This window comes from Xyrauchen texanus, chromosome 32, assembly GCF_025860055.1.
Source record: "Xyrauchen texanus isolate HMW12.3.18 chromosome 32, RBS_HiC_50CHRs, whole genome shotgun sequence".
Taxonomy (NCBI): domain Eukaryota; kingdom Metazoa; phylum Chordata; class Actinopteri; order Cypriniformes; family Catostomidae; genus Xyrauchen; species Xyrauchen texanus.
This window is the reverse complement of record NC_068307.1, coordinates 26,816,392-26,841,081: the sequence shown is the minus strand read 5'-3', so window position 1 is coordinate 26,841,081 and position 24,690 is coordinate 26,816,392. Positions and strand designations below refer to the sequence as shown.

Sequence of the window (24,690 nt, the reverse complement as noted above, 5' to 3'; positions counted from 1 at the left end):
CCCCCAGGGGTGCAACTTTTACCCCTTATTGAGGTATGCTCTTACAGAGCCTGCCAGCCTCTTCAAATGTGGCAAATCACACGTTTCTACGAAATCCTCGCTTGGAGCTGTGACGCGTCAAAGTTTGTCTCAATGTTAAGTCTATGGGATTTTTCGGCCGCTTTTTTGCCCCTGGGGCAAATACCGTACCCCGATCACTTATAAAAGTCATAGCACATGTGTCCTCAATAGGCCGTTCGATTTGACACCTCATTCGTGGGTCTACGCCAAACGGTGCGGGACGAGTTAGGTGCCGAAGTTTTGTTAAGAGATATAAAAATAAAAATAAAAATAAAAATAAAAAAAGTATAATAATAAGTATGTGAGATTACAATAGTGATGCTTTGCAAGCACCACTAATAATAAGTATGTGAGATTACAATAGTGATGCTTTGCAAGCACCACTAATAATAAGTATGTGAGATTACAATAGTGATGCTTTGCAAGCACCACTAATAATAAGTATGTGAGATTACAATAGTGATGCTTTGCAAGCACCACTAATAATAAGTATGTGAGATTACAATAGTGATGCTTTGCAAGCACCACTAATAAGTATGTGAGATTACAATTATTGTAGGGCAGAATAGTGATGCTTTGCAAGCACCACTAATAATAATAACGGCATGATACTGTTAATACATTACATGTAATTTAATTTATTTATGTAAGCATGTATTTACCAAATACATTTTATCATCAGAGCCCACCCAGTATGCAAAAGAAATGTGAAAGCAGAATTGACATAATCAGAAATAGTTTAATGATGGAGCTCCATTTGGGTATATTAAGAGGTTAATTGCTGAATGAGATGAATTAAACTCTCTGTACAGAATACATCAGGGCATCTACTGTATTAACCAAACAATAGGTCAACCATTTTGTGCATGCTTGCTGTGTGCAGTATAGCATCTCTCATAATGTGAAATGTGGGCAAAGCAGCTACCGTTTAAATACAGTGGGTACGGAAAGTATTCAGACCCCCTTAAATTTTTCACTCTTTGTTATATTGCAGCCATTTGCTAAAATCATTTAAGTTCATTCAAAAAGAAAAACTGAAATATCACATGGTCCTAAGTATTCAGACTCTTTGTTCAGTATTTAGTAGAAGTACCCTTTTGATCTAATACAGCCATGAGTCTTTTTGGGAAAGATGCAACAAGTTTTTCACATCTGGATTTGGGTATCCTCTGCCATTCCTCCTTGCAGATCCTCTCCAGTTCTGTCAGCTTGGATGGTAAACGTTGGTGGACAGCCATTTTCAGGTCTCTCCAGAGATGCTCAATTGGGTTTAAGTCAGGGCTCTGGCTGGGCCATTCAAGAACAGTCACGGAGTTGTTGTGAAGCCACTCCTTCGTTATTTTAGCGGTGTGCTTAGGGTCATTGTCTTGTTGGAAGGTGAACCTTCGGCCCAGTCTGAGGTCCAGAGCATTCTGGAGAAGGTTTTCAGTCCAGGATATCCCTGTACTTGGCCGCATTCATCTTTCCCTCGATTGCAACCAGTCGTCCTGTCCCTGCAGCTGAAAAACACCCCCACAGCATGATGCTGCCTCCACCATGCTTCACTGTTGAGACTGTATTGGACAGGTGATGAGCAGTGCCTGGTTTTCTCCACACATACCGCTTAGAATTAAGGCCAAAAGTTCTATCTTGGTCTCATCAGACCAGAGAATCTTATTTATCACCATCTTGGAGTCCTTCAGGTGTTTTTTAGCAAACTCCATGCGGGCTTTCATGTGTCTTGCACTGAGGAGAGGCTTCCGTCGGGCCACTCTGCCATAAAGCCCCGACTGGTGGATGGCTGCAATGATGGTTGACTTACTACAACTTTCTCCCATCTCCCGACTGCATCTCTGGAGCTCAGCCACAGTGATCTTTGGGTTCTTCTTTACCTCTCTCACCAAGGCTCTTCTCCCCCGATAGCTCAGTTTGGCCGGATGGCCAGCTCTAGGAAGGGTTCTGGTCGTCCCAAACGTCTTCCATTTAAGGATTATGGAGGCCACTGTGCTCTTATGAACCTTAAGGGCAGCAGAATTTTTTTTGTAACCTTGGCCAGATCTGTGCCTTGCCACAATTCTGTCTCTGAGCTCTTCAGGCAGTTCCTTTGACCTCATGATTCTCATTTGCTCTGACATGCACTGTGAGCTGTAAGGTCTTATATAGACATGTGTGTGGCTTTCCTAATCAAGTCCAATCAGTATAATCAAACACAGCTGGACTCAATTGAAGGTGTAGAACCATCTCAAGGATGATCAGAAGAAATGGACAGCACCTGAGTTAAATATATGAGTTTCACAGCAAAGGGTCTGAATACTTAGGACCATGTGATATTTCAGTTTTTCTTTTTTATAAATGTGCAAAAATGTCAACAATTCTGTGTTTTTCCTGTCAATATGAGAGCACAATATTTATAAATCTCAACAATATATATATATATATATATTGTTGAGATTTATAAATATTGTGCTCTCATTTATATTTGATTTGTTTACCTTTTATTTTTCTTTGAACCAGGCAATCATATTGCAGAGTGTATGTCATGTGACCTAATCAGTGACTGAATGAATGCACGTTTCTGTTTAAATAAAGTGCGCCAGTCTGAAAGAAACTGGTTAATGTGAAACAGTATTCCCTGTTGTCTGCGTAAGTTACTCTTCTAACAGGTTATGGGCCCAGAATACGGGTGTTAAGTCGCTGGGTAAAAGTCGTAACGAAAACTGCGTGTACCCGAGTTTAAGTTTGTGAGGCTACAAACATGAGCAGGAAGACAAAAGCAGCGGTATCAACGAGCCGCTGGTCAAGGCTTGTCTTTGACGGAGATGAGAAGAATTATGAGATATGGGAGACTAAATTTTTAGGTCACCTTTGTTTGCAAGGACTGAAGGAGACTATTTTACATGAGCCTTCTATCGAAGATGAGGAAGATGAGACGAAAAACGCCGACGCCTATGCTGAGCTGATACAGTTCCTGGATGACAAAAGCCTGTCGCTGGTCATGAGAGAAGCAGCAGATGACGGACGTGCGGCGCTGGAGATTTTACGTGGATATTATGCTGGCAAAGGGAAGTCCCGGGTAATAAGCTTGTACACAGATCTAACTTCACTGCAAAAATTGCCGAGTGAGAGTGTTACGGAGTATGTCATCAGAGCTGAGACTACAATCACTGCTTTGAGAAATGCAGGTGAGAATCTGAGTGACGAACTTTTGACAGCAATGGTTTTGAAAGGACTTCCAGAGACATTTAAGCCATTTACTATCCATGTTACTCAGAGTGATGTTAAAATGACTTGCCGAATTTAAGACAAGACTTCGAAGTTATGAGGATATCGAAAATATGCGGACAACTGCTTCCGGAGACAACGTAATGAAAGCAAGAGCACAGCTTGGAACGAAATTCACTTTTGGTGACTGTGTGGCTGCAAGTACTGACATTGTCTGTTACCGGTGTGGCACAAAAGGCCATAAAGCAAGCACATGCCGGCGTAAACAGTGGTGCAGTCAATGTAAAAATACCACTCACCGCGATGCAACCTGCAGACGGAGAAAACCGCGGGATAACGCAAGAAAAGTGTCCGAGGAGCCGGATGAGAAGGAATATGTTTTTCGGGCAAGCAACGCTGAGATGTGGAGGCATGAGGATGAAAGAAGGGGCCTAATGGTGGATGCAGGTGCAACTTCACACATCATCACAGACATCGCAAAGTTCCAGTGGTTTGACAGCAGTTTCCAGGCTGACACACACTGTGTGGAATTGGCTGACGGCACGAGGTGCAACGGAGTCGCTAAGAACAGAGGAGACGCAGCAGTATGTTTGGTGGACGGCACTGGACGGCGTTTCAAAACAACACTAAGGAACGCACTGTACATCCCAACATATCCACAGGACATCTTCTCTGTGAAGGCAGCCACCTCGAACGGAGCAACCGTGATATTCAGAGAAGGGAAGAACGTTCTGCTACATAAAGACGGTACTGAATTCCCCATACACGTGCTCAATAAACTGTACTATTTGCACACAATAGACAACGAGTGTGATGACCAATGTAGAAAATGTTATGACTTGCAGACATGGCATGAGATATTAGGTCATTGCAACTATGGGGATGTAATTAAGCTCGAGAATGTTGTGGAAGGTATGCAAATTGAGAATAGAGCGGACAAACCTACCCCACCGTGTGAGATTTGCATACAAGGCAAGTTTATTGAGACTAGAAACAGAGAGCCTGATGCGAGAGCCAAAGCAGCTCTAGAAATGGTACACACTGATCTAGCAGGACCTATAGACCCACTGTCCAAGGACGGACATAAATATGCATTATCTTTCATAGATGATTATTCTAGTGCTATTTTTGTATACTTTTTGAGAAACAAGAGTGACACAACAACTGCCACAGAGAAATTCCTTGCTGATATGGCTCCATATGGGAGAGTTAAAAGCATCAGGTCTGATAATGGGACAGAGTTCACAGGAAGGGAGTACCAGGCATTATTGAGTAGAAATGGTATTCGACATGAGACCTCTGCACCATACTCTCCACACCAAAACGGCACTGCGGAACGAAACCGGAGAACCTTATTTGACATGGCTAGGTGCATGTTAATAGAAAGTGGGTTACCAAAAACATTGTGGACCTACGCAGTCCAGACTGCTGCTGTAGTGAGAAACAGATGTTTTAATAACCGAACTAAACAGACAGCCTACTTCATGTTAACAGGCAGGCAACCAAACATTTCTAGGATGCAGAAGTTTGGTATTTCGTGTTACGCTTATCAACATGATAAAAGTAAGCTGAACTCGAGATGTGAGAAGGGCATTTTTGTGGAATATGACAAGAATAGTCCGGCATACATGATCTACTATCCTGATAGCAGGAAAATACAAAAGCGCAGACTAGTTGAGTTTTTACCCAGAATGAGTGCTGAAGCGGACGAGATAACGATTGAAGATGATTACGATGATTTTGGGGTTGGGAATAATCTGAGAGAAAGGAAAAAAGGAGGTCCTGAAATTTATCTGCAGAATTCTCAGGAACCGGTCACAGTAAAAGAGCCAGAAATGTGTGAAAACCAAACACAAATAGATCATAAACCTGAAAATAGGAGAAATCCTGCCAGAGAGAGGAAAAGGCCAGGTTATTTAAGTGATTATGTCTGTGGTTTTGATGGTGGCGAAGCTGACATTGATTATTGTTACAGACTTGTATGTAATGTTCCCCGAACATACAAAGAAGCAGTAACATCAGTGAATGCAGATGAATGGGTTAAGGCTATGAGTGAAGAGATGAAGTCATTAAAGGAAAGTGTAACTTTTACCCTGACCAGTCTACCTGAAGGTAAAGAATTAGTAAGGGGTAAATGGGTCTACGCTATTAAGAAAAATAGTGATGGAACAGACAAATACAAAGCACAATATGTTGCCAAAGGTTACAGTCAAGAGAGAGGTGTGAACTATGATGAAACTTTTTCTCCAACTGCCAGTATGACAAGCATCAGAGTGTTGATACAGAAGGCAGTACAGGAAAATTTGATTGTTCATCAAATGGATGTGACCACTGCATATTTACATGCGCCAATAGAGTGTGACATTTATATGAAACAGCCAGAGGGTTACGAGATAAAATCTCAAGGTAATACAAAACTGGTGTATAAACTGAAAAAATCACTGTTTGGACTCAAACAGTCGGGCAGGAACTGGAACCGAATGATGCATGAGTATCTTTGTGAAATGAAGTTTGTTCAAAACCCAGCTGATCATTGTGTTTACACAAAGTTTACAGAAACTGAGAAAGTTTTTATAATCATATGGGTTGATGACTTGATTATTGCAGCCAATAATATGTATGTGCTTAATCATGTAAAGGAGACACTCAGTGTAAAATTTAAAATGAAGGACTTTTAACACATTTCCTTGGTATTGATTATGAGCAAGATTTTGATTGTGTTAAAATGTCACAACATATGTATATTAAGAAAATACTTGAGAGATTTGACATGCAAAATTGTAAGTCCAGAGTAACTCCAACAGAAACTAAACTACACTGATGATGCTGAGGAAATGGGTGATGTTAGAAAGTACAGGGAGGTAGTAGGTAGCTTAATCTACCTGACAACATGGACAAGACCAGACCTAAGTTTTGTAGTGCGCAAACTGTCACAATATTTTACTAGACCAACCACAGAACAGTGGAACACTGTCAAGCATGTTTTAAGATATTTAAAAGGGACACAAGACAAAGAACTGTGTTACAAAAAGGGTGAAAACGATAACTTGATTCATGCATACAGCGACGCGAATTGGGCAGCTGATACAGCTGATAGACGGAGTACTACAGGTTACTGTGTTAGCCTAAACAAAAATGGTCCACTGGTCTCATGGCAGACCAAAAGACATCCTACTGTTGCACTGTCGACTTGTGAAGCAGAGTATATGGCTTTAGCTGCGACTGTACAGGAGTAATAAATGTGCAAAAATGTCAACAATTCTCTGTTTTTCCTGTCAATATGGGGTGCTGTGTGTACAGTAATGAGGAAAAAAAAAATGAACTTAAATGATTTTAGCAAATGGCTGCAATATAACAAAGAGTGAAAAATGTAAGGGGGTCTGAATACTTTCCGTACCCACTGTATATATGAATATATATGAATAATTGATAATCTTTTTTTTTTAATGATTAAAACTTTAATGTTTGTGGTCCCATACCCTCTCTCCATGTCACTATAAACACATTATTTTATTTATTTATTTGTATAGCAATGTCATAAGAACAAGACATTTAAATTCAAAACTGCTTCAGCGTAGTTGACATGAAATACAATTGGAATCCTGCGTTGTGACATGCTATACACCATTTAACCTTCCCATCTCTGAATTAGTTTATAATAATCATAATATCATGCATGCAGCTTTTATGACCTCGAAAAATTGAGACTACTCAAAAGTTGAGAGAATACTTTGAAAAGTTTCAATTTGTCACACTACAGGAACATTGAAAATGAACTAGTGTAGGCAAAAAGGTTATTCAAAATGATGAAAAACTTGATATACACTGAGATATACACCTTCCCTTATAGGCCTACATTCATATATATTTTAATCTAAAATCATGTTGATAAAAAATAAAGTCCATTGACAGTTTATGCTTCAGCTTCTCTTCTCTTCTTTTATTTTTTTCTTCTATTCTGTACTATTTCTAGGACACTAATAAAATAAACGAAATTGTGAAATTTGCCACATTAACACCTTTGCACAAAGGGTAAGATTTCCTTCAGCTTCCATTAAAGCATACACAATGGTTTTTGGGACATTTTCATGCTGAGATAAAATGGGTCATCAGGTTTTGTCCATGCCAGCTTACTGTCATTAAAGCAAAAGGGAGACATACAAAATTCTGAAATTAATGTTAATTTTTCTACTTTTTACTGTTGTGAAAAATGTAAAATTTAATTTACATTAAATTCAGAAATTGCATAATAGATGCATTTTCACCAGTGGTCTTAGACTTTTGCACTCTACTGTAAATTCATACTTTTTTATAGGAAACAAATTATTATTGGGCACGAGATAATAAAACACATTATAATCTATAATACTTTATTTTTATCTGATAACATATTGCAGTCATGCTTTTATATAACATCATCTCAATACATTTATTATATTTTTTTACACCGAATATTTTACATTAGGCCCAAACAGTTAGAAATATACAAAACAATATTTAGTTTGACTAGACATATTATCTATGCTCTTATAATCTTCCGTTGTTGTTATTCATTTGTTATTTTACTACTCTTTTTTACATTTCAGAAAGATATGTGCTTTAGTTTCTGAGATCAATGCATTATTGCAGTAAACAGCAAATAATATAAGGTTCTTGAACAAGACAAAAATTTCAAAATGGACATTCACAGATACTTTTACAAGGTACAGTTTTACAACATTGTTTCAGAGAGAAATCTGATGTAAAATTTATACATTTTAACGAAAACGCTTATTGATTGCACATTTTCATCAGACCTCTTGCAGACAATACATTTACTAATTCATCCAGATCCCTCTCACATGTAGATGCAATAGAAGCAAACTAACAGTGTTCTTTTTCAGATACTTTTGTGGCTTGTGAAGTTAAAGCTTTGTGCTTTTCACCAGTAGAATTCCAAAATAAAAAAGTGGAAAGTCGCCTCTCTCTCTCTGTCATATATTATTTAATTAAAATTATTTATTGCCCAACTAGTCTGTGTATTTAAAAAGAAAAGAAAATTTCCTTGACATCTTTTCATTAGAAACATCGGTTCATTAAATTTTTGACACAGAGTGCTGGTTTGTCAATGATGTCTGACAAAATGACCCTAGAAACCATGGCAACAGACTATAGATTTTGCTCAGAACTGATTATTTGCTGAAGGCTGTTCACAGCTATAATCTTTTTTGATCCAGGAGAGCTCATTTTGGTCACTTTCGCCATTTTTCCTGAGGAGTGGCATGCAAATGTGGTGAGAACGATTAACAGTGGTTTCATGGGGTACCTGTGACCTAAAAATTACTTTTCATGTCATAGAGCATGCACAGTAATGTGGTCCTTCTTACTCTCACACAGAAAACATGTACTAAAATGATCTTTAAAAAAAAACACATACAAATTTCTTTTTTTGTTCTAGAAAATAAAGGAGAAAATTGTAACAGTCTTTTGTGACGTCAATTTGCCCCATGTGACTGGTAATTCATCATTGCTTAGGGAATCTGTAAACCCAAATCCATACTGGTCTTGTGCTTTTCAGGGTTTTCCCAATGACTAAAGGGGAGAAGGGGTGTCTGAAACAGTAAAGTCTTGAAAAGTCATTGTAGCCTGGCTTTGTAACCTTGATAATGATCACAAGATCCAATCTCACCCTGTTGCACATTTCCATATTCTCGCTCCCTTCACATATACACATATATACCACCTGCCTAATATTGTGTAGGTCCCCCTTCTTCTGCCAAAACAGTGCCAATTGTACAGAGTGGTTATCTGAGTTACCGTAGACTTTGTGAGGTCAAACCAGTCTGGCCATTCTTGGTTGACCTCTCTCATCAACAAAGCATTTCCATCCATAGAACTGCTGCTCACTGGATGTTTTTCGTTTGTTTGTTTGTTTGTTTGTTTGTTTTGTTTTGTTTTTGGCCCCATTTGGTGTAAATTCTAGAGACTGTTGTTGCATGAAAATCCCAGGAGATCAGCAGTTACAGAAATACTCAGTCCATCTGGCACCAACAATCATGCCATGGTGTAAATCACTGAGATCAACATTTTTCCCCATTTTGATGGCTGATGCAAAAATGAATTGAAGCTCGTGACCTGTATATGAATGATTTTATGCACTGCACTGCTGCCACACAATTGGCTGATTAGATAATCACATGGATTATTGTTGGTGTCAGACAAAATACACGGATACAAAAACATCCAGTGAGTCACAGTTCTATGGATGGAAATGCCTTGTTGATGAGAGAGGTCAACAGAGAATGACCAGACTGGTTCGCACTGACAAAGTCTACGGTAAGTCAGATAATCGCTCTGTACAATCATGGTGAGAAGAATAGCATCTCAGAATGCTATTCTGAGATACAGGTTGGCGCTGTTTAGGCTGCATGAGGGGGACCTACACGATATTAGGTAGGTGGTTTTAATGTTGTGGCTCATCGGTATACATACATACGTACAGATGATAGATGGATAGATGGATGGATAGATAGATAGATAGATAGATAGATAGATAGATAGATAGATAGATAGATAGATAGATAGATAGATAGATAGATAGATAGATAGATAGATAGATAGATAGATAGATATGCACCTAGATAGATAGATACAATCAAATACAATTTGATTCTAATCTACAGTTGTACTTTTATATTTTAATACATTAATTACATGTAATATCAAATTAACACAGTGGTGTTGGAATTACATTGGATGCCAAATTTGGAATTATCGTTTAATTGACAAGTAATCCTGTGGTTACTCTGTGGTATTTTTTTTTTGAAAGACTGATATCTTGCATATGAAATACAGATTAAGCCTAGAGCATTGCTGGATAACTTTTTTTGGATCATATACTGTATATGGTTCCAAAAAAATAAAAATAATATGTTATCAGGTTGGTTTTCCCTTGGAGGTAGGTGATTATATTTCAGACATGGAAGTCCTTGGTTGTGTTCAACCATGATAACATTTTAATTATCTCTCTAAAAGTTGACCTTTGATAATATGGGGTAGGCGATGGGGACTTCAGATGTAGGCCTCGTCGTTGGCGGGGTTGGGGTTTTCAGGTTGCTGTTCGGGCCCGTTCTCTTGACTTCGAACCACTGTTGTGGGTTGAATCATAATCCGAAGGCGCTGAAAAAGTTAAGAAATTCATCAGTTGCCATTTCAGGAAAGATAAAATATTCCTGCCGAGGAAAGAACAAATCATGACCTTGATTGCTATGGTTAGGAAATCAAGATATAATATTAGCCAAATCTAAACATTTGCTTCCCTGGTTGGAAATGCTGATTCAAATCTGTCAGGATTATTAAATGCTGCAACCGTAATGTTCACAGAAATTGACATAAAAAAAAAAAAAAAAATACTGGTGCTCTTGGTTCCTAATTGCAAGAATCAGAAACCTGCCTCGGTTCACATGGAGATAAACATATTTAGCAAAAACTCTTATGTGTCTAATTTGTTCAGTCAGCCCAAATCACTGATTGCATGCTCAAATAGCAAGAACTCAACACTAATTGATGCAATTAGAATACATCCAATAGCCACGAAATAGGAACAGTGCATGCTTCACCCCATGCTGGAACATCAGCATTAATAATGCAAGCAATCTAAATCAATTACTGCATCATCAGCAAAGAAACTTTCATGTTTCCTGATAGGTGCACCTGTGGCTGAGAGATCTTTCACATGCACTAAAAAGGTAGCAATACCTCTTTGTATGAGCCCTTCAGAGTGAGGAACATGTAGCCCATGTATCCTGGTATAAGAATCATGGAGGACAGGGCCATGCACCATCCTACACCTTGTCCCCATTTTGGGAATACATAATTATTCATTGTTAGCGGCACCATCTGAAATGCACTGAAGAGGAATACACCCTTCAAGAGAAAGAACAAACAGTATATGATTAGTTAGTTCATACTGTCTTAGAATTGCTTTTAGTAAACAAAGACACTTTAAGACTACTTACCCCCACAATCAAAGGGGTGAATACAACCCAGCACAGCTTCCACCAAATACACGGCTTATATCCAATCATCTCCTCAATGTTGCCATAGAATTTATTGACACCTGCAAGCAGGCACAACATAAGAGAGTACAGGGTTATTCAGTACTGCATGTATGACACATTCACTTCATTTGCACTTCATTTAGGATTACTGTGGGGTGAAGGTTTGCTATGTCATTTTGATAAATGCAAATAGAGAATCATGCAGTAGTTTGCATTATCAAGCCTGCCATGCAAAACCATTAAGATTGTACAGGTTCACATTAATTCAAATGAACTGACTGTGGAAATTAGTCTGGCACCCAGATTTACATAAATTATAAACATCTTTGATTAAAAAAAAAAAAAATTGTATGTGTTATGATTTGTGTCTGTATGCGTAAAATAAAAAGGCAAATGAAGAATTACAAACTATAACCAAAACAATGGTTTAGTGGTAAAAATCTATAACAGGGTAGTTGACAAATAACATCTCCATTAATCAAGAAAGATTTTAGGTTAAATGTGCATGAAAAAAAGGTTAACATAAAAAATGTGGTAACATCTGAATAAACTGGTTTTATTCAAGTCAAAATTATTATTTCACATCACTAAATCAACCTGAATACACTATGTTACACAAACAAAACTAGAAATAGAAATCAAGTAGAAATTGCTCCCTATGGTATAAATTGCAGGTTAACTTATACATTTTAAACTGACCTTTGGTGTGACAATTTTCTTTATTTTGTTTTAGCACAGTTATTCCACATTTGCTCTCAATTAATATGAGGTCATAAAACAATGTTTCAAAACATTATAACATGTCATACTGTAGGAGACTGCTGAAACCGTGTGAAACTTATTCACATATTATTAATTCACATGCTATTTCAACTACCAAATAACATAATATCTGATTGGAAAACTGACATTTACCCATTGAACTGTTTGATAAAAAAGTTGATATTTACCATAGAACCAGGATATTGAGATGCATTCAAAGAACACCAAGAACAGCAGACACATTCCACTAGCAGAGTAGTAGTCAAACAGTTTGAACACATAGAGGCCACCCTGTAGACAAAATAATTCCCATGATGAGTGACATAATTGAATAATTTAGATTATTTTAGAAATCCTGGCTAGAGTGACCTGACCATCAATGGCTGTGGATATGTGGAACTATAGAAAATCAATCTTTCTCTTTTCTGCTTAGGATGGAGAGATGAGTAATCACATGACTGGGTTTGAATTTATGTAGTATATTGTAAGGATTACATAATTTAACATGGTCACCAAAATTGTTGTGAGTTTCTTGGTGACTTGCTGTACTACCACGTGAATTGGTTTTCTGTATTCAAGTCAACAGGAAACAAAATGTGCAACCTATTGCACTTCCGTAATGTGACGTACTTCTGAGTGAATGTTCCATAACAAAATGGAGCCACACCTGAAAACAATTTTTTGGAGGTCTACTTCCCTACTGAGACACCCTTTGGTTGAAAAGTAAAATTGTTTGACAAGCAAAGCAAGTTATTACATTTTGATGAAAGATTATCAAGACATTATGAAAGTAAATTATATTATTAGTAGTATTAAAAAGTAAATAGGGATCATTTTGATCTCATATTGAAACCCTAGTCTTATTCTACCATTATTACCATTTAAATAATCTATTCCTATTCCTGAGGATCTGTTTATATATTTAATAAAAACATGCATTTAAACGTATGTCTACAACTAACTGTTTCCTTATTTTATAAGCCGTTCACAATATTGGACCTTTAAAACTTTAAAACTTAGTGCCATTCTACCAGTCATACCTAACTTACACAGAGAGGTCTCTGTAGACTTAAGATAACAGTTCAAGTTTGTATTGTGATGGAACTCTCCAGGGTCATTACATATCTATGTGAAAACACTCAAATGTTTGTGTACTAAGAGGTGATCTTATTTAATCAAGAGCTGTTTTGCTCTTTTTATTTATATTTTAATATTTCTAGATTAGATATCTCATTATATATATATATATCACTGTGATCGTCCTCCTACTCATTTTAGGGGGTGATGTGAAACCCACATAATGAAGAGGAAAAAGTCTGTAGCCATGTTATGGGGAAAATAGGAAGATGCATTAACCTGCGTGATGTTTGACAGGCCGATCAAATAAGACACAAGGCACACAACAGCAATGAAGATCTCTCGTCTTCCTCGCAGCAAGTGAGGGAACTCATCCACGAGAGCAGTGATGAAGCCCTCCACTGTACAGAACTACATAGAATATAAAACATTACTGAGCATTTATTTTAGAAGTTTGGATTTAAAGACAACACTGCAAAATAATACTTCAGTCAAGTAACCTAAAAATGTGCATCATGCGGTAAGTTCTAAATTAACTAGTTTTCTTACACTGTCTTTTTGGAATACTTGATTCTGACTGGTTAATCACATCATTCTGTGGTCCAATATTTTTGTTTACTGGCTGATAAACTTTATAATTGACAATTTTCCCAGGCAACCGATTGCCTTCAAATCTCTCCAATCACTACATGATTGCTTTCTTATTGCATAATAAACTAATATATAATAATAATAATTAAAACTCAGGTCAACACAGTATTTCAAGTCCATTTATTTATTTAAATAGCCATGTAATAAGCTGCATTATTATCCTTTACACTGGGAAAAAAAAATGTGTCAGGTAACCTAAACTTTTTCTTCATGTGGTAAAATTGAAATGAACTGAGTTTCTTCATGTCAAACATATTATTTCATTATCTTATTAATATTAAGATAATGAAAATACAGTAGGTTCATTGTTAGTTCATGTTAACTAATGTAGTTAATGTCTCTGTTTCTGTTGTAACCTCCGTTCCCTGAGGGAGGAAACATGACGTTGTGTCCATGTAATGACTCTAGGGGTTGATCTTGAGAGCCCTGATCACCTCGGATCTTTGAGAAAAGGCCAATGAAAATTGCAGAGTGGAATTTGCATGCCTCTACCCCAGACATACGGGTATAAAAGGGAGCTGGAATGCAGGATTCATTCAGGTTTTGTGCTGAGGAGCTGAGACACGGTCCCGGCCATTTCAGCAGCTTGTATTGCATTGTGGCAAGAGGGACAAAACATCTTGTTCCCTCCATCAAGGAATAGAGGTTAACCGAGACATTCCCCTTCTGTCACTCACTCGATGTTGTGTCAATGTAGTGACAGTAGGGGTCCCTATGAAAAAAGGCCATAACAGCTGAACTGTGTTATGTGAACTGCCGATGCAGGTGCAACAAGCTGCAGCATATGTAATAGCAGGTGCATCAGACTGCACGTAACCTCCCCCAACACCCCAAATGATGTCATGTACTTCCCCACATCTCTGAGGGGGGAAGCGATGTAACTAGCATGGGAGCAGGCTACGCCAGCCACGGCCTTTTCTCTCCATAGAGTATTAGATTCAGCTGGGGCCATCTAACGCCATCATACGCATCGGGGAAGGTGTTCTTTTCCTTTCATATTCTTTAAGGGGGAAAAGACCCCACAGAGACCACATCCTGCCCAAAAGGGGAGGTCAACATGTGGCAATACGACACCTGGGCTCAACAGCCGCACATGGAAAAGGCGTGGTGATAGGTCCTTTCAGTACATTCTTTGGCACGATGAAGTAAAGGCTGTAGAAACCTTTCCCCATCTTGGCTGGAGGGACAGGCTCTATCGCACCCTTCCGAAGAAGGGTCGCAATCTCCGCACACAGGGTGGCGGCGTTCTTGCCCTGCACCAAAGTGAGGTGGACGCCGCTGAACCAGGGTGGGTGCCTGGTGAACTGAATTGCGTAGCCGAGTCGGATGGTCCTGGCCAGCCACCACGACAGGTTGGAAAGCGGTAGCCACGTGTAGCCACGCACTTGCTCTGCGAAACCATCATAGGGTGGGTTAGCGACTAAGGCTGAGAACTGGGTTCGGGTAGAGGCGGTGCGGCCTGGCAAGGGGACACCCTCAATGAGCAGATGGGTGCGGGATCTTGAGCTGCACCGGGGCAAGATGTGCTGTATGGCCTCCGTCTGTATTTTCACAACTGAGAACTGATGGGCGAAGTCCTCAATGGTGTTGCTGAAAAGTCCAATCTGGAAGATGGGCACATTGAGAAAGTGTGCTTTCTCACCGTCCCTCATCTCGACCAGATTCAGCCACAGGTGGCGCTCCTGGCGAGTGCATGCAACGTGACCAAGCGCAGCTGCTGCAGCACATCAGGATCAGAACTACCCACGTGCAGTTCCTTTAGTGCCTTGGCCTGGTGTACCTGCAAGAGAGCCATCGTATGTCCAGCAGCTCTGTAGGCTTTGGTCACAGAGATGACGTAGTCCTACAGAACCTGGAGGGGTGTACCGGTTTATCCCGCCAGGTCGGGAATAGTGAGAGCAGACGAACCGGGAAGTCTTTTTCGAGCAGCAAAAGGTTACCCTCCTTGACCTCGTGAGTTCTACATGCACCTTCGGGAAAAAAGGAACCGGGGGGGCCTGGCCATGAGTGGCACCCCGAACCCAGGAACCAATCATCGAGCCGTGAGCACTCAGGGGAGGCTGGAGAGTACCAGTCCAACCCGATACTCGCGCCGGCCTGGGCAAACATTACGGTCAGCTCTGTATCACCCTCAGACTGGGTAGACAGACCTGAAGGTAGCAGGTCCGACATTGCCAGTGCGCTCTCCGATGCAGCAATCAAAGACTCATCCAGCTCTCGGGCCCCGAAAGAGACGTCAAGCTGTCCGTGTGGTGGGTCTAATTTTGGAACAGGACAGGGCAAACGAGTGTGCTGGGGAAAGGGAGGTCTGCGGGGAATTACCCGGCGAAACCGCGCCCATTGAATTCCCCATATCACCTCCAGCACCAGTCCGGCCGGCCTCATACCCGTGGGTAGAAAGCGCAGCGTGGGGGGTGGCAGGAGTTCTCTTTCCCTCGTTTGAAGAAGGAAAGCCGCAACCACAACTTTGTCATGGTCATATTCTCGCAATGAGAACATGAGCCATCCACAAATGCAGCCTCAGTGTGATTGCTTCCCAGACACATGAGGCTGCACCCATGGCCATCGGAGGCAGAGAGATAATGATCACATCCAGGAATCACACAAGTACGGAAATACATTGTTAAAAAGACACGTCTTTAAAAAGACGTTCAACGTCAATGTGTGTGCTATTATATAAACACATTCTTTTAGCAGAAAATATACTCTTTAGTAGCGCTGTCGAAGAGCCCAGTGGTGAATCTGTAGTTGGCGTGCAGAAGGAGAGAAAGCCCCTTGAATGCGCCATATATCCAACAGCATACACTTCTGTAGAGGTGAATGGAACAGTAGTAGTATTCAGCTCGCTGATAGTACAACCACTCGTCTCCAAAGGAAAAATCTGAATGAATCCTGCTTTCCAGCTCCCTTTTATACCCGTATGTCCGGAGTGGCATGCAAATTCCACTAGCCAATTTTCATTGGCCTTTTCATAAAGAGAGGTGATCGGGTCTCTCAAGATCAACGCCTAATGTCAATACATCGACACATCGTCGAGTGAGTGACAGAATTGGAACTGGTGTTAACAAAAGGAACCTTATTGTATTATTTTTAGAAGATCAAGTGCAAATAGAAAATTAAGGTAACAGTTGAGGTTACCACTTGTTTAGTATGACTGAATCAACCAGACTTCAAAAGGATACACCAACAAAAGTCCTTTTTTAAGGTCAAATCAAGCAGAAATAGCTCATAATAACTGTAATATAACAACCTTTTACAGTGTGGTGTTTTTGAGATTTCGATATTTACTTTTTGTAATTGTTTAGTCACTAATCCATTATTCGGTCCATAGAAAACCATCTTTTATAAATCAGATGCATGTGGAATCAAACAACTTAAAGAGAACAAAACATTTTTGGAGATAGTTTGTGGTGAGAGTCAATCTCTTTTAGTTCCTTATGGAACTAATTTAAATTAAAAGGTTACTTTGAAGAGATTGTTTATAAATATGGACATCCTGCCATTTCTAATACCATTAATAAACTTTTAGACCAGAGAAACATGTGTTTTACCTGACTGTCAATGCCAAGCATAAGTAACATTGAGAAAAACAGAATTGCCCAGAGTGGTGAGATTGGCAGCTGGGTGACTGCCTCTGGGTAGGCCAAGAATGCCAGCCCTGGCCCTAAAGAGAAAAAACATTTTCAATCATTTTTTGAATAAGCTACAATGCATTTATAATACATAATACATTCTCCACAGTCTCCCATAACTTGTAATACAAAGCTGTTAATTTTTTATGAACAGTTGTTTTAATTATAGTTATTTTCTATCATGAAACACAAGGCCACAAATAACTGCTTACTGATTTATAATTGAGGCCATATGTCATATCAAAATACTTCAACACATTTAGGTCATTATCTAATTTCACAGTTTTGAGCTGAACTGTTGCTTTTGAACTGATATTCATCATAACTACCTGATGCAGCCACGTCAGCTATGGACCGCTTTGTGATGTGGGCCATGAAGCCCACGATAGAGAAAATGACAAATCCAGCAAACATACTAGTGAAGGAATTGATGCAGCAGACGATGATAGAATCTCTGAGAAGCAGACAAAAGTGTGTGGTTGTTTAGTTATTATTCATTTATGTATCCTGTTTTCAATTATATTCTATTAAGGGTCATGAGGAATCATCTTGTGCAAGCAAAACCTCTTTCAGAAATGCTTAGCTTGTTTTGAAAGACAATAACTGACTAAATTATTTTGAACAGACAAAAAATTATTTGCATTATTCAAGTTAGTGTTTTGTTAAAGTATGAACAAAAGAAATGGTTATCATTTAAATTTCTTTCAATAAATCTTACAATTGCTGCATACTTGTATATGTTATTGTTATGAGGGTTGTAGCTCCCAAGGGCAATGAGAGAGCCCAGGCCCAGACCATAAGAGAAGAAGATCTGAGTGGCTGCATCAAGCCACACCTAAGAGAACAGACAAGACATGGCACAAATTCACCAAATGTTATGCCTGTGAACAAGCGTCTATTACTGTATGGTAATTACAAAGCACTCTACCTCTGATTCTTTCAGCTTGCTGAACTCCGGCGTGATATAGAACAAAATGCCCTCTTTCGCTCCAGGCAGTGTCACTCCACGGATGAAAAGAATAAATAGCATAAAGTATGGGTATGTGGCAGAGAAATATACTACCTGAAAAACAAAGTAATACTGTTAAGAAAAAAGCCGAAATGCTTTCATCCTGGCTCCTCACAATATAAATATTGTGTGATAAAATACAGTGTTTCTACTAAAAGAAAAAAGCAATTAGAGAGCTTGTTAAACATGACAGCATTTTGTTACTCATTTACAATATTCAGAGCTTTATTTTTAAAGTCTATTTATATATATATATATATATATATATATATATATATATATATATATATATATATATATATATATATATACACACACACACACACACACACAAACACACACACTCACTGAGCACCTTATTTGGGAAACCTACACTCCTACTTATTCATGTGATTATCTAATCAGCCAATCATGTGGTAGCAGTGCAATGCATAAAATCATGAAGATATGGGTCAGAAGCTTCATTTGATGTTCACATCAACCATCAGAATGGGGGAAAAACATTTTTAGACCGTGGCCTAATTGTTGGTGCCAAAGGGCCTGGTTTGAGGATTTCTGTAACTGCTGATCTCCTGGGATTTTCACACACAACAGAATGGTACAAAGAATGGTGCCAAAAAACAAAAAAACATCCAGTGAGCAGGAGTTCTGTGGACGGAAACATCTTGTTGATGAGTGAGGTCAACGGAGAATGGCCAGACTGGTTAGATCTGACAAAAAGGCTACGGTTACTCAGATAACCACTCTGTATGATTGTAGTGAGCAGAATAGCATCTCAGAATGCACAACACATTGAACCATGAGGTGGATTGGCTACAACAGAAGAACACATTGGGCACTTTATTAGGACCATAGTGTTCCTAATAAAGTGCTAAGTGAGTGTATTGAGTGTATAATATATATATATATATATATATATATATATATATATATATATATATATATATATATATATTTGGAATATATTTGAAATTATATTTGTGATTTGGAAAAGCATAGCACAAGCTCTTTCATTCTTACCTTTCCAGTCCATCCTACACCCTTCCAGATACAAAAATAGACCAGAACCCAGGCAATGGCCAGTGTTATTGCTAGTGGCAATCTTATCTCTCCCGGCTTTTCCAAACCATCACTCAGTTGATGCATGTTATGTCTGAGAGGGAAAGGGGAATAAACATTATAAGAAAATGTAAGTCTAGAATTTTTATCTGTCAGACCACATAACCCACAAACAGTTTAAAACAGAGCTTATTTGACCATAAAAATCATTCAACTGAGATTGTTTGCCAAAAATAGCACAATATATGCATTTTTGTGAAACAACACTGGCTTGTTTACACAGCTGAGGACAAATGGAAAGTGTTTGTATCTTGCAAGAATACAAAATTCCAAACTGTTGAAAAAAATGCCCTTACTCCCAAAACTCCACAACAGCGCTTGTCATGTTGGCGGTGTTTGCCATGCTGTAGTTTGAGAAACATTTTTCTGTATTCCAAGGGTTGTCACAAGATTTCCATGGGAGATCCTGAAAGAGGACATTTCAAAGAGTACAATCCCTGAAACAACAGTGTTTATGGAGTGCAATAGTCTAGTCATTTTTTGTCATGTATTTTATAAGATATGTGAAGTGGTGGAATGTTTATTTATGCCTAAAGTAGAAAACTTACTGTGGTGAATGAGTTATAGAGATAGTAAATGGCCCAGGCAATTATGACGATGTAGTAAATGTTAAGCCAGAAAGACAGGACTGCTGCTGCCAGGCCGACACCTACGAACATTATGGAAATTTATGCGCTATAATAACTCTACTAAAATAAGCTATAATGTTGTTGAAGACTAAACATTCATCTGAAGGAATGGCAGAGTACGACTAATATTTATAACGGTGCGCGTTGACGGTGGAGACTATGGAATGACACCAAATTTGTATGTTTCTGAACATCAATGAATAATATTTTTTTGACAGGGTTATGTGTTCAACATTGTCAGGATTACCTTTGAACATAGGGGCCAGTTTCCACACGCCAAGACCACCAATGGATGTATATTGACCGAGGGCAGTTTCCAGAAGAAACAACGGGACCCCAGCAAATATGAGGGTCAAAAAGTAAGGAATCAAGAAGGCCCCTAAACAGATAGAAGGGTAATAAAGGGTGACAATGAGACAAATTCAAATACGTATCCGCCTTTTAAATCCACTGTTATGGTAATATTGAGATTTTTGTGCTTCCAATGATTGCGCACTTAGCGCATAGATTGGACCGGAAAAAAAATAAAATAATTTTCGTTGATTAGGAGACGTCATTTTTGATCTACTTTTGTTTTGAGAAAGGAAATGTAGAACAAAATCAGCGACTTTTCTTTACCTCCTCCGTTTTTTCCGCATAGATAAGGAAATCTCCAGACATTTCCAAGTCCAATCGCATAGCCAACACAAGACAAAAGAAAGTCAAATTTCCCCTGCCACGTTTCTCTGTCAGGAAGTTCCTTTTTCTTCTGAACTTTCACCACCAGAGTTTTTGGTTTGTCATTGGCGGTGGGCGATTCGTTCACCTCTGTTAAAACGTGTCCATCGGAGGCTTTTGTGCCGTTCGTGGCCATGTCTCTGGGTTTGGGCCTGGCGGTCGGACGGGAGAGTTCAGCACCGGTCCACGTAGAGAGCAGCTTCGCGGTTCGGTTAACCAATGACTAGAGTAAAAAACGCCAATGAAGCTTGACACTCACCTAGAAGTTAATGGTAGAGAAATCTCGTTTAGATATACATGTTATTTTGCGTGCACTTGATGTTCATCACATACATACATTCATTACAAAATAAGTATAATTGACAAATAAATAAATAAATAAATAAATAGGCTACAAATTAGTGCACCTGCCTGGCGCATAAAAAGATCGGATAAATTGCGTTTCTTCAGACCATTTGTATGCTAGTTTAAAATTATTCAATTGCGTAAAAACATTTTTATAAATCAGAAACTTCAGCGACATGAATCTTAATATTTTACTAGTGTAGACGTATTTTAACTTATTACTGAATTTAAGTAAATTAGTGACATTTAGAAGATCAAATAATATCCTTCGCCTTGTTGCTGTCCAACAGTTAAAAAAATCTGGTTAAATTGTTATTTATATTACAGCCTATATCTACACTAGAAGCGACGCGAAAAAACTCGAAAGCTCCGGTTATAATGTACAAAGCTGGGAGTCTAGAACTTTGCGCACGGAGAGTGCTTGAGGACGCGCTGAACCGCGGACTCAAAAAGTCGCATTAAACAGTTTAAACTTGCGATATAGAAAACTCCACTGATTACAACGGGAACGGTCTAGCAGTATAAATGGGTGTTAGACGACTGTTAGACTAAGATACTGACTGAAGACTAAAATATATAAAAACAAGTGACAGCGGACAGTGCGTAGAGGTTTTGTAGGCGTAGTATTCGCCTGATACGCGCATACAAATTCAATTCGAATATTTTAGGCAGAAGTGTATTTAAACACTTCTTTTGAGCTTTAACCTTATAAATAATTTAGAAGCAAGTGTATTTTCCCTATAAAAATTATAAAAAATTAAAATAAAATAAAAGTGTAGGGGGGTGGGGTCGCAAGTAACCATTGAAATATCAATAAATCCCGTCTCTGGATTTTATATCAATCAAATTCCGTGATCTTCTCACACTGGAACCGGGTTTGTTTCTTTTTTTTTTTTTTTTTTTTTTTTTTTTTTTTTTTTTTTTCTGCCAGAACGGTTTAGGCGGTGTGTCCGTTGGTTCCTCTCCAAGACGAACACTTGTAATTTCACTTGTCTAGACCAGCGCAAAATGTCTCCATAAAGTCAAGTGATGCAAACAGCTATCCTGAGGGGAAAGGTGAATGAGGGTCTGGTTGCCTGGTGCTGTCCAATGCTGTGGTGCTGAAGGACAGTGGGAAAGAGTCAGAGACAGAGGAGCAGCTCCGTCTACCACGAGCGTCCGGAGATGTTACATGAAGCACAGATTCTCATTCTCAATGTCAGCTCAAAGTCGACCCTCCCCAAAAACAACATTTCCACCACTGAGATCCGAGACACTGAGCACATTCTCCTTTCAACGCTTTTTAAATGCTTTTGTTTGTGTGTGTGTGTGTGTGTGTGTGTGCGCGCGCGTGTGTGTGTGTGTGTGTGTGTTTTCTTTTGTTTGTTTGTTTTTTCTTTCTTTTTTCAATAACTTGCACTTGTGTGTGTGTGTGTGTGTGTGTGTGTGCGTGTTTTTGTGATTTACGAGGACAATTTTGTAAGTTACAAATTAGTAATTACAAGGGTATTATGCTATAAATGTGATTTATGAGGACATTTCTAGTGTCCCCATAATTCAAATCGCTTAAAAATCATACTAAACAATGTTTTATTGAAAATGTAAAAATGTAGAAAGTTTTCTGTGATGATTTGGTTTAGGGGTTGTGTTAGGTTTAGAGGATAGAATCTATAGTTTGTACAGTATAAAAGTCATTATGTCTATGGAAAGTCCTCATAATGATAGGTAGACCAACATAAGTGTGTGTGTGTGTGTGTGTGTGTGTGTGTGTGTGTGTGTGTGTGTGTGTGTGTGTGTGTGTGTGTGTGAGCATGTATTTATCACTTTGTGGGGACCAAATGTCCCCATAAGGATAGTAAAACCCAAAATTTTTGACCTTGTGGGGACATTTTGTCAGTCCCCATGAGGAAAACAGCTTATAAATCATACTAAATTATGTTTTTTGAAAATGTAAAAATGCAGAAAGTTTTCTGTGAGTGTTAGGTTTAGGGGTAGGGTTAGGTTTAGGGGATAGAATATAAAGTTTGTACAGTATAAAAACCATTATGTCTATGGAAAGTCCCCATAAAACATGGAAACACAACATGTGTGTGTGTGTGTGTGTGTGTGTGTGTGTGTGTGTGTGTGTGTGTGTGTGTGTGTGAGAGATCATGCATGTTTTATCAGTTGACTGACAGTGGCTACTTGCAGTTGTTTACTTCTTGCAAGTGTATCAATTTTCATTGTTCAGCAACATTACTCATCTCAGACATTTTCTGTATAATTTGTTGCTTTAATAAGGTTTTAAGTGTACAAATGCATTTGGATAAGACCATAAAACTAAACAAACCAAAACACAAGTTGGTGCTTATAAAAGAAGTATGTTATTTTTAAAGCAGAGTGTCTTATTATTTATCGATTTTCCAAATTATGAACTAGTTCCAAAGACAAACTTTCACAGTCGGCATGAGCACAATAGTCTGTTATAATGATCAGGCTGATCAATCGATCAGTAGTTAGCCACACTGAGATTATTGTTTATTGTATCTGCTTGACCGATTAACAGAAGTGTTAATTACCCTTTGTGACAGTTTCAAAATCTACTAACAGCCTTGATGATGAATAATAAACATATCTGTTTCAATTTGTTTAATACATTTTGAATGAATATGGTGTAAATACATTTCTGATTATTTTCAGTTATTTGCATTTATCACATTTGCTTTCATTGAATTGTATTAAGTAGTATATTACATTATTTTGCCACCAGGCACACTGCTCTCTAGATTTTAGTATGGGCATTGTCACTAATAAAAAAACAAACAAAAAAAAACATTCATGATAACTTTATTGTTCGACCACTAACCATGATATGCCAACAGTCTGTAACACAGTGCCCGTGTTACATGTAATTACAATGAAATACAATAGTAATAATGCAAAAAAATGTATATATAAGCAGCTTCATAAAGAATTACATTTCAAATGCATATTGTCCATGTGTCACACTGTTATATGAACGATGGATTTAATACTAGATGAAAGACAAAATAATAGACAACAGCAAACATGTTTTGGGTTTAAAAAAAAATATTGTAATTTTTTTTTTTTTTTTATAAATAAATAGCAGTTTCCAAAGTGTCAGATTGAGATGACGATGCCAGTCATTCTCTGGATTCTGGTAATCAGTGATAAGAAAGTCAGTCAATAAGTAAAGTCTGGAGGTGGGAGATAAATTGAATACTGGTCTTATAATCTTCTTAGCTGACTGTCTTCCGAAATAAAATACCCTTGTAGGAGACCTAAAGGAATACGCAGCAATTAACTCCTATACAATAATAATTTAATAGTCTCTCATTTGACATTACAGCATTCACATATCAAGAAGTCTTCAGACCAGATTAGAATAATTAATTAAGGATAACAATGACGAAATAGGCAGAAGTAAGTCTTACTGCAACATGGCATCTTTCGAACCTGTCACCTCTAAC

At 38.4% G+C, this 24,690-nt stretch overlaps 1 protein-coding gene across 3 annotated transcripts; it reads right to left on the bottom strand.

Moving 5' to 3' along the window:
• Positions 1 to 7,614: 7,614 nt before the first annotated feature.
• On the bottom strand, positions 7,615 to 22,481 carry LOC127625697 (sodium- and chloride-dependent GABA transporter 1-like). 3 transcript variants are annotated; one of them, XM_052101047.1, is made up of 15 exons: positions 21,308 to 22,481; positions 20,798 to 21,155; positions 20,427 to 20,558; positions 20,099 to 20,199; positions 19,847 to 19,956; positions 19,452 to 19,584; positions 18,351 to 18,485; positions 18,154 to 18,257; positions 17,752 to 17,876; positions 17,342 to 17,454; positions 13,419 to 13,550; positions 12,251 to 12,353; positions 11,259 to 11,359; positions 10,999 to 11,166; positions 7,615 to 10,419 (listed from the first exon to the last, which is right to left on the bottom strand). In XM_052101047.1, the coding sequence occupies exons 2-15, from the start codon at positions 21,030 to 21,032 to the stop codon at positions 10,312 to 10,314; spliced, it is 1,800 nt and encodes a 599-aa protein (XP_051957007.1). In that variant the 5' UTR covers positions 21,033 to 21,155; positions 21,308 to 22,481; the 3' UTR covers positions 7,615 to 10,311. The 3 variants fall into 3 exon arrangements, with proteins under 3 accessions (XP_051957007.1, XP_051957006.1, XP_051957008.1); XM_052101046.1 differs by having other exon boundaries at positions 22,042 to 22,481; XM_052101048.1 differs by having other exon boundaries at positions 22,106 to 22,481.
• Between the last annotated feature and the right edge of the window lie 2,209 nt (positions 22,482 to 24,690).